The 10,989-nt window shown below is 41.2% G+C and overlaps 1 protein-coding gene across 5 annotated transcripts in view; it reads left to right on the top strand.

The window, feature by feature from the left end:
• Window positions 1–683: 683 nt before the first annotated feature.
• LOC121295381 (myosin-10) overlaps window positions 684–10,989 on the top strand; it is a 60,116-nt gene continuing 49,810 nt past the window's right edge. For all 5 annotated transcript variants that reach the window (XM_041219923.1, XM_041219922.1, XM_041219921.1 and 2 more), the window contains exons 1-2: window positions 684–1,054; window positions 6,602–6,758. In XM_041219923.1, coding sequence (XP_041075857.1) covers window positions 710–1,054; window positions 6,602–6,758 — 502 coding nt within the window. In that variant the 5' untranslated portion in view covers window positions 684–709. The remainder of the gene's footprint in view (window positions 1,055–6,601; window positions 6,759–10,989) is intronic.

Here is a 10,989-nt window from a genome sequence, read left to right as displayed (position 1 = left end):
AAAATCTATTCTTTGAATCTGGTGTTAGCTGCAGCTGTTGTACCCCTCCTCCTCCAGGCCAGCGAATGCCTGAGTCACGCCACAGTGTGCAGTGTAAGATCTGAGAGAGCTGCTGATTGGTAGCCTGGGAATACAGGACTGCTGGCTACTGTACAGTGTATTCCTTTCTCTGCGTTCGAGACATCGATAGCCTGTTTAATGGAAAGTGGATGCGTGCCATACTTCAGTTGGATTGGCACACCCACGTCATCCAGAACTCAATGGCAATGGAAATTTTGTTAGGAAGTAATTACACATTAAGTATTGTGTACATTGGTATTGATTCTTAGGGTTATATGCTCAATATTTATCAGAACAGAAATGTGTCTCTGTTTTAAACTAGCGCAACACTAAATACTATTTTACATGTGTATGTATGAAAACCACAGACATTTGTTTTTTTATACTTATACACATTAAGTACTAAGGGAGCATAGCGCAATTACTTGCTAGTACAATAGTAAGACTTAAACACAAAGTAGCTAGTACCTGCTTGTACCTCATTATAATTACAACCACAATGAAACATTACTGAACATTTAGCTAAATCGTTTTATTTAGAAGGAGGTGTATACCCCAGAAACAATGAATGTACGCCAAAACAATACAAGGTTTATAAACATCTTTCTTTCTCATTTCAGGGGACCTGTTTTTTTTTCCATAGCTCAAGATGGCACAGAGGAGTGGGCAGGAGGACCCGGAGCGGTACCTGTTTGTGGACCGGGCAGTGGTGTACAACCCGGCCACTCAGGCCGACTGGACCGCCAAGAAGCTGGTGTGGATCCCGTCGGAGCGGCATGGCTTCGAGGTGGCCAGCATCCGCGAGGAGCGCGGGGACGAGGTGGTGGTGGAGCTGGCGGAGAATGGCAAGAAGGCCATGGTTAACAAGGACGACATCCAGAAAATGAACCCACCCAAGTTCAGCAAGGTGGAGGACATGGCTGAGCTCACCTGCCTGAACGAGGCCTCCGTGCTGCACAACCTGAAGGACCGTTACTACTCTGGGCTGATATACGTGAGTGTCTCCACTTGTTCCTCCCCACGGTTTCCGTCAGCCAGGGATTGTTTCCCTGGGAATGTGGCTGAGATAGCAGTGGGGGTCTGGAGGGCAAACGCGTTGGCTTCCAAGGTGCAGTTTTGGAACAGCTTGCCTGTGGCTGGTGTTTGATGTGACTTGTAGTTTTAATTCTCAGCTCACTATTCATGCATTCATTTGATGTATGATGTATTGCATACCTCACATCTGTTGCAGTGCCCTTATATGGTTTGGGATAGCGAGACGAATGACTTTAGGAACATTCACAGGTCATGGATCGTTCATTACACTTTAGAAGCCATGTGCATTAGATTACCTTCAGTATGCATGAGCGACATACACTCTGGAATGTGGAAGCCCTGGTAGAATCAATCAGAGTTTGTATCCGTTATCCCTTAGATCATTAAAATAGGAACCACTATACTGAAAATAGGAGGCTTGGGTATTCTGCAGTGATAAGCATTTCAAGCGAAGGCTTGATTTCGGGGAGATAACGCGTTTTCTAAGACAAACAAGTGATGAATTGATGCTGACTGGCAGTAGAATACCCCCTCTCCCCCCATCACTGTGTCTAACGTTTATATGTCAAAAATTAACAGAACTTACTTGCCTCTCCTGTGATGTTTCCATGGGACGCTGTTGAAACTTGTACTGTATGTTTCAGCTCACTGGGTTTATCCTGGTAAAATAGTCAAATAGATTACTGAAGCTCTGAAGCAGGCATGGGCAACATTAGCCCTTACCCTTCAAGTCTTCGTTCCAACAACGGGTTGTTTCACAAAACACTGTTGCAGTGTTAATTTAAAGATATATGGTACATATTCTAATTGCTGCTATTTTCATGAAGAACATTCATTATTATAAGCCTATATTGAGGATGCATTGAGGGTCGTACTGTTATGTCAAGTTTTAAACATAGCAGCAGATCCATCATTGTATTGAGGACATTAATAATTTCATGTTGCCCCAGAAAATGTTTTTTTTTTTTTTTTTTTTTTTTATGATCTTGACCTAGATGCTGACATGGAATTCTTGAATAGAATCTCAGTTGGGAATAGAGGCACCTCAAGCAACAGTAAAAGAGCTTCAGTTTATATACCATGAGCATTTATATTTAGAAAGGGTAGAATAGAATTGATGTGCCTAACAGTCAGACACGATCAGTGCTTAGAGGACCCTTATGCATTTTAAATGTCCACTAAGCTTTGAAATTTGCTAAGTAGTAAGTCTGCCACCTGACCTGTTACTGTATCAGAGCAGCCAAGAATAATGCAGGCGCTCTTAAAATACATGCTAATAGGATGCAAGATAAAATACACTTTGTAACAGCTTGAAAAGAGCTAATGGAGTGCATCCACTTATCTCCATGATCCCTGGCCAGGGCTACTAGCAATCACGAGACTCTGGCCACCTTTCCTGAGGTCTACCCTCCTGCAGTACTGGTAAGGAATGGCTTTTTTCCCATATCTCGGCTCACTGCTAAATCAGTCACAGAAGCACCAGCTGAGTCACAGAAGACCAATGCTGCTATAAGAAGCCCTTTTGTCTCTGATAAGTAGCAGCTGGCTGAATAATTCACATTTTTTAGACCTTTATAGGGAAAGTGTCATAAAAATAAATTGAAGGTGCGGCCTGATTTGTTTTGTTTATTTTATTTTTTCATTGCTTGATGACTTTAGACTAAGTGTTAGTCTTACAATTAGTGCTCTGTTAATGATTTCATTATTTCGTAGTACTAGAGTGACTGTATTTAAAAGCAATGGTACAGCATATCTATCGAGTACCATTACTTACAATGGAGCCTGTTCTAAAGCATGAAAACAGACTCCCTTTTAAAGTGGCTGAGCTGTGTTAGAGTAATAGCACCTACTCTGCAGAGCCAGCTTCTGTTACTTCATCAGTGGAATTTTCATTTCATTAGTGTGCCTGGTTATTGCTTCAGGGCAGCGTGCTCTTACGACTTTGTTTTTATTAATGAAAGTGTGCAGATGAATTGTCTCTGTTACTCCACTGAGTAACCTGAGAGGCAGTAAGCACCCAAAGTGGTGTGAGCTCATTGCAGAACAGAAATATTGAGCGAAAGTGGTATGAGGCGAGTTATTTCCCAGGTCTCTCACTCTACAGGAGGGATAGGAAGCTGGTCATGTCTAACAATCCCCATTCTGTTTAAATCTTTCCAACGGCTGGGAGAAGTTCCATCTGTTCATTGTTTGTAATCTGACCTGTGAACAGGAGTGTTCTTTTTTTTTTGTTTCTGTACCTTTTCTTTAATAAGCTGTACATCAAAGACAAGCGTGTTTTTATACTCTTGTGTTTCTCATTTTGAACACCCCCCCTCCCCCCAAAGGGTTAATTTCCTCACGCTATCCTCTCCTGTCAAGCGCAAGACTAAAAATACGCACATGTTAATAAAGCTTTCATTAGAAACCATGTCAGAGACCCATGTTACAGCCAGCTCCTTCATATTTTGATTGAGCGTTTTGAATTTACAGTTTGGAGGAGCTTGTCACTACTCAGTAGATATGTGGGTTTAAAACTGAAATTCTAGAAACCCCTCCAAATGCAAAAAAAGTATAGGTAGGACTATCTCCTATAATTACACTCTATGTGCCTTTGTAGATTACTAATTTGTTAATTAGTCATTTGAACTGTATCATATATACACAAAGGGGCATGTGTGACCCCTCCTTCCCTGTCTCAAAAGTAATTTGTTAATTTTAGCACCTTGCTTTCCCAAGTCGCGGAATGGTAATAAGCCAGATATGTGCTAGTTAATTGTAAGAGAAGAGAAGTATAGCGTCCTGGAGAAAAAAAGTTTAAGCCTATAAATACTTGCAGTACAGTAACTTGTAAAAAACTGTTTCTAAGGAGGAACCTAACGTAGACGTGTGTGTTGAGGACTCAGCTGAGCTCCTAAATCTGTCATCCTGTAGATTCAGTGTGATTTCTCCCAAACCACTCCTTTCCTGCAGGAAGCCGTAGGCTGGTTTGTGGCCAGCACTGCTATAGCCTAGACGAGCTAGGGAAAGTGATGTTTGCATTTCTGCAATCGGACAGTATTGATCTTGTTTAGATTACTGCTGTGCGGTTCACACCCCTCGTGTGTGTCTGTGCTGTTGAGTAGTAAAACACCAATGGGGATGCTGAGTTAGAATCTTACCCACGACCACACGGGCCCTGTTCCCTCTGCCGGTACATGAGGGCAAACTAGGGAAGCTCTGCTTTGATGTGCGAGAGACCACGGCCAAGTCAACTCACATTCATTTCTACTTTCTCTAGAGACATCATGATAATCCTGATTTATAGTAATCCTTTTTTTTTTTTTTTTTTTTTTTTTTTTTTTATTTATGGTCATCAGCTCTACAAACCTAGGCAAAAAAAAGTGAACCTAAAACTATATATGCCTGCTTATATAACGGTGAAGGAAGTCGTAATTAATGGAGGTGAAACACATTTTAAGGTAATTGTGACTAGTCAATAACTAACTGAGAGTGTCATTATCTTCAGCCCTACAATCCTAGGCAAAGAAAGTTAACCGAGAACGAAGGAAGTGAAGTGAAGGTTCTAGAGTTGTGTTGTATGTCCTAACTGTGTGTGCAGTGGTTACAGCGTTATTTCTAGTAGGGTTAATTCCACTTTACGGAATGCTCCAGGGATATCTGGAGCAATTGCTAGTCTCGGTGGGCTCTGAGCGTCTTGTATGTCTCCCAAGCATCTGGAAGGGTTCCCTGGAGCAGCTAAATGGTGTGCTAACGAGATCTCCGCACACAACAGACCCCTGTCACTGCTTCAGCATGACGCTTGTGCTCTTGGAAGGAAGTCAAGAGAGAGTGCATTCCAGTGCCATAGGGCCCCTTTGTCAAACAGACAGACTGTTTGTGATGAGGAAGAGTTCTAACTGCAACCTGCAAGAGTACTTTAACTCACATTAGCAGTTGAAAATCGAATGTGTCATTTATTTTCTTGAGCCTAATGACTATGAGCCACAGTGTTTAACACTGAGGTTTTCTAAATAGAAACTAAAACGTTGATGCTAAAAAGCTCCTGTGTGCACCATGGTTTTATCTTGCCAATTGTGTAACATGGGTAGTTTGTTTTTTGTTAGTTTTTTTTTAATAGTGCAGACTTTTGTGGTAAATGCTTTGTGAATGTGGCCCTTAACGTCCTGTTCAACTGCTTGCACATTGCTACTTGCCAAGTTCCATTGCTAGAACAGTACAGTGTAATTGCAGAAATGTTGCTGCTGCTGTACTCTTCAGCCAACCATTGAGGAAAAGGGAGCAAACTAAACGTTGCATGTTTGAACACTGATTAAACCAGAGTGTCCCAGAATAATATATTAGAGTGCATGGCTGAACATGTCATTATAATTTTTACTGTCCAGTAATGTTTCCAACCATATGAAGTTATTTTGTTTCTGTGTTAGTGCTTTGACCTGTTGCAATGTAAAACACACATGCACACAAAAAAGCAAAGGACAGTATACCTTTGAAAATGAATAGAAACTACCGACTATGCCAGTTAATCTGTTGCTCTCTGTTTCCTCGGTTCTTCCAAAGGTAGTTTGAAGAAGTAATCGTACTTGGCCCTTACAAGCCAGTTTATCATGCTAGAAGCCAAACGTGTCAGCCACTGCTAGTGCTGTGAATAGAAAAAAAAAAATAACAATGCAATTTTTATAAAGTGCCTTTCACATCAATGCTTTATGCCAGCCGTACCTGAAAAAGCCAAGTTTAAATATAATTCAGGTGGATGATATGCAATCCTTTAATGAGGTAGACACTGGCAGCGTTTGTTTGCCATCGTTTGTAGGCAGGATTATATGTAGTAAGCAGTTTATAAGTGCAGGTGAGGGTTGGGAAACTCCTTTAGTGTCACGCTTCTCATGATAGGAAAATAGCTGACTCTCTGGGAAGGATGGTAAACAAATTGTTTTTTTTTTTTTTTTTTGGTTAATGTTTCTGCAAATTGGCACAGTAAATTGTTTGTTCTTTCGCTTGGCAAGCTGTTGTCTGAATTAACTCTGTGTAGATTTCTATTCCTCCCATATGTAGAGTTCAGCCATGCCAAGGTCATGAACAGTACAACATCGGCTGTGATAAGGCAAGAATGCTGGCTCTGTCTGGCTGCTTTTGGTCTTGCCTCACTCAAGACCTTTTAAAAGAAAATATATCAATTCTGAATGCTGCACTCTCAGACCAGCTTACATGGCAAAGTGTGACTGAAGGGCAGGAGGGGTAACATACAAACCATTTAGGTCGGCTTAGATTTCAAGACTAGATTTCGACCACTTGTTTTTATTTATTTTTAAATCTAACCTTTGTATAACATGCACCTGCTGTGTAATTCACATGACTTGTCTTGGTCATTTCCCTTGTATAATGCACACCTTCTGTGTAACTGCTTTTATACTACCCTATTAAAAGTAGTGTACTGTATAGGATACTATTACCCAAGGATACTGTGCACATGCAGCTTGCATATACATCAGACCTAATCGCTTATTTTCACTCTCTATTTTTTTAGACTTACTCTGGACTTTTCTGCGTGGTGATAAATCCCTACAAGAATCTCCCAATTTACTCGGATAACATCATTGAAATGTACAGGGGGAAGAAGCGACACGAGATGCCACCCCACATCTACGCTATCTCTGAATCAGCCTACAGGTGCATGCTTCAAGGTAAGGACATAACCAGCTTATCTGAAGGTTAGTGGTTAAAGATAACGGGATGTAAGGGGTTAGTTGCTAATCAGAGTCTGAAATCACCTGTTAGAATCTTGCTGCGAGAAGCTTTGAAAAGCTCATGTACTGTGTAGAAATGCTGCTACAAGCTGGTTAGGGAGTCGGTCAAGGCATGAATGTCCATCGACGGACTGTTGACTCAAGAAGGGGGTTAACTGTTCATGAGGTTGGAGGGTTAAGGGTCAGGCTGTGCTGATAAATATTGATGAAGCATTAATATTCATGATTGATAAATATTAATGATACATTGATATTCATGAGCCCTCATGGTATTCTCTGTGCAGAGCCTGAGTAAACTGGTGTATAAATGAGACGGTCTCAAAGCAAGACAGGACTTTGGCCCTCCAAAGTTTATCTAGAGATAAGTTGCGATGCCCTATCCATTTCAAATCATTCTGAGCCGGCCCGGGACTGAGACAGGACTCTCGACAGGTGTCTCTTCCGGATGTGAGCCAAACTGCAGCCTAAATATCAGGTGATGACAAGCAGGTATTGGATCCCAGCACAGGCTGTACACAGCACAGTCAGCCATGTTATAGACTGCTGAGGATCCAGTAGCGCATCGTACACGAACTTTACAGCTGTCCTGTAAGCTTACATGTATATGAAAACACAAAAAACGTTGCCCTGAGGATTAGAGTGTGACACTTGTGGGTTTAATAAATAAGATTTTGGGGGGGGGGTTAGATTTCAGCTCTCGCACGGTACAGGATACCTCGATGCATACGTTTCTTTACAGTATGTTAGGAAAATAAACTGGTGTGGAAAATGGCAGGGTTTTGCGATTCTCCTGCCCATTCATGCCGAGTTAACTGTGATTCCTAGAGATTAAAGGAAAGGTATATTCTTTTTTCTCTTACAAATGGTGCAGGTTTACCATGAATCCTGATTCCACTCCATCTGCAGTGAATCACAAGTAGGAGTGTGATGTTTAAGCCTCAAAGCCTGTACCATGCAGTGTACAGTATAGCTTACAGAGCATCATTTTCTTCTGCTCTGTGATGTTGGATAATTGAGGAGAGATTCGGATTAGGACCAGAAATTCAGTGCTGTGTTTAAAAAAACAAAATAAGCAGCAGGATTGATTTCAGGAAGCTTAAAATTAATCTTTGGCTGCTTGTGTTTTTAAATCTTTTTCTTTTTTTGTTTGTTTTGTTTTCATTGATGTAGAAATAATTCTAAACCAGCTGACTTATTTTTCACTCGGGTGAAAATGAAATAGAGGTCTTTAGGTTTTTTTTTCAGTTCTTTAGAGCTTGAAGAGATACATTTAATAAAACTATCCTCATGCAACGGCTTGCCAGGTAGCAAACCACAGTGACAGCAATTGACGCTGTAAGGTCTATCCTCAGTCCTACTACCCTGCATTGCGTAATGCTGCTTATAAAGACATTGTTTGCTGCTTACAGATTTTCTAGGGGCCTTTTACTGTTGTTACAGATGTTTCTACAGAAAACACAGGCTAACGTTTAGCTCCCTTTCTAAGTGTATGCAATGCTATGTGCACTGGGACACAGTCGACGGCGTCAAATTATGATTGAACAGGCGTCTGAAAGGGGTCACTTAATCCCTGACTAAATATTTACAGCAGCAACTGGCATGCTTATGTGAGGTGCCGATTAAGCGTGGCGTGGGGGGATAAATAGGACACTATGACACAGCGGCTTGTCTTTATTTAGAAAGACTTTCCGCAAGGAAGAAAAACAAACAAGCTGCCAACGGGTCCCTCTGCTCGGTTCTAAACAGAGTTGCTGTGACTATACAATCAGATTAGATAAATCTGACCAGAAGTGCTTAGCACTGGAGAAGCCGTAGCGATCGAATTTTACTATAATAAACAAACACGTGTGCAAACAGAAGGTCTTCTGAGTTCATTTTCCTTGTTTAATTATAGCAGAAGCCTTCAAGACCTTTGCCCGTACCGAATCCTCCTGATCTTCATAGGCAACAGTGCGTCATACTTTCCATTCACAGACCGAAGGCACGTGCTGACTAATGTAGCTGTTTACAGGGTACTTTATCTTTCCTTGCTGCCACCGCCAGATCAAGTGTTTCCTAACTGTATGTCCCACTGACCCTTCGTGTCATGCAGCTTTCAGATTGCTGATCCTGGCCAGGGCAGCAGCGCTAGTTTAATGCATGATGTCATCTCAATCTGTACAGTCACTGCATGTCTCCTCCTTAGTCATCCACGCATATAGCAGCTGAAACAGAATGTCATGTAGTTTGTGAATGCTGGGGCATATATTGTGCAAGGGAGAGTGATGCACTGTGTACTAATATGGACAAACGAGGGGCTAAAACATGGAACCTCCTTTTTTTGCAATGTGATTCAGAGTTGGTTTCTTAAAGGGCTTGGTATTTGACTGATCCTTGTTATTGTTTTGTAATAATCCCCATAAAGTGCTAGAGGGGTCAACTTTCAAAACGAACAACAACTTTTTTTTTTTAAAAAACACAGTTGGTTCCCCAGTGGCTTTAGCTTGTAAAATTGAGAACTTCAAATAAGGTAGATAATCTTAAAAAAAAAATAATAATAATAATAATATTAATAATACCACTAAAAGTTTAATTGAATAGCACCATCATTCAGGAAAATATCATGGCACGTATGGCAGTGCTGTATTTTTAAAAAAAAATTAACACTGGTAGGTGAAGTGAAAGCTTATGATATCTTTTCCAGGGTAGAAAGAATTCTGTTGAGTCTACAGGCAGCTCATGCATTTTTTTGTGCTTTGATAGGCAAACACAAAGACGGTGTTTTTGGCAGTTTTGTGCTTGTTTTCTTTTGCTGATCCCTTTTGGATTGTCTTTATGTTTACTGAGTTGTAAGGCTATGTTTGTCACCGTTCACTTGTTCTTAAAGTAGTAACTATTTTCCTTTTGTATTTTGCAGATGTAACATTCGTTGCCATACACAGTATAATAGAGTATGGTACAACAAAGGTGCCACTTGCATGTGGTAATCCATAAGTGATCCTCATAAAACAGAACGTTACGCTTAAGTTAACAGTACACTGTTCTGTTTATTAATAAAAAAAAAAGAAAAATGGTCACTTCTCCCATTTATTTTATGATCAAGGACTTTCTTTTATTATATCGTTGAGCAGAATACAATATTCCAAAAACGTACACACAATAAAATAATTTAACGGATCATCAGATCTGTCACAATCCCTCGCGTCACATTTCAGTGTGAAGTTCAGCTTCAGTAACCTCGCCATTTGTTTCGTCAGATGTTTCGGCACATTGTACAGCACATAGATAACCTTGTGTTCCTGATCAGAGAGCTCAACGCAGTGGAGCGACGAGGGTTACGCTTGTTAAAATGTGCCCTGTTTCTTGTGTGCGTTCTGACCAAGAGACTGTGCCGCACAGTGAGAGGTAGAAGACAGGTGCTGGAAGGCAGGACGCACTCAGTGTTCTCTACCAGACAGGAACAGCAGTCTAACAATGCCTTCTCTGTGCAAGTGCCTTACTCTACAAGTGAAGTATGCTTTGCAGCGCGTCAGGGAATGTGGGTAGGCCTCCTCAGCAATGTTGGCATGCAGCTGTGGGACTTGAGCGAGAGAAAAAGAATATTACTGTTGGCAGGGGTTTCAGAATGTTGCAGGACTTTACAAGAACCCTGTTTTAATGCCACACCGACCGGGGGGTGGGGGGTGGGGGGTGTAATTGTCACTATAATTATGATCATTTTTAAGATATAATTTAAAACACAAAGCACAAGTAAAACATCTTTATATAAACAACCCAGGAGTGCATAAAATATCTGAGGCTTTCTTCTCCGGTCCAGTTATGATCGTGACCCTGACGGACAGCAGGACTCCAAAAGGTAATTTGTTGGTTGCTAGGCAGGCAGATGAAATCAGACAAGAATCATCAGTAATCTATTTAACTGGGAACTATCCCGTCCTCTAATAGGCTGCACTAATCCCCCCAGATAGAAGCTGCCTGGTCCATTAGGGGAGAGGTGGGAGTGTCCTAGGGGTTAGAATGTAATCCTTCCGCATGAATTAGTCACACATGCTATAGATAGCTCCAGTGTGAGCCAATTGGATATAGATGTATAAGCATAGTCCTGCCTTTTATGGAACCAGGGGAACCTCCTGAAGACCTAATGTAATGGCTTTATCACTAGACAGGACACATGAGTGCATTCCCTGTA

This window comes from Polyodon spathula, chromosome 20 (genome assembly GCF_017654505.1).
Source record: "Polyodon spathula isolate WHYD16114869_AA chromosome 20, ASM1765450v1, whole genome shotgun sequence".
NCBI classification, from domain to species: domain Eukaryota; kingdom Metazoa; phylum Chordata; class Actinopteri; order Acipenseriformes; family Polyodontidae; genus Polyodon; species Polyodon spathula.
This window is presented reverse-complemented; position numbering and strand designations above follow the sequence as displayed.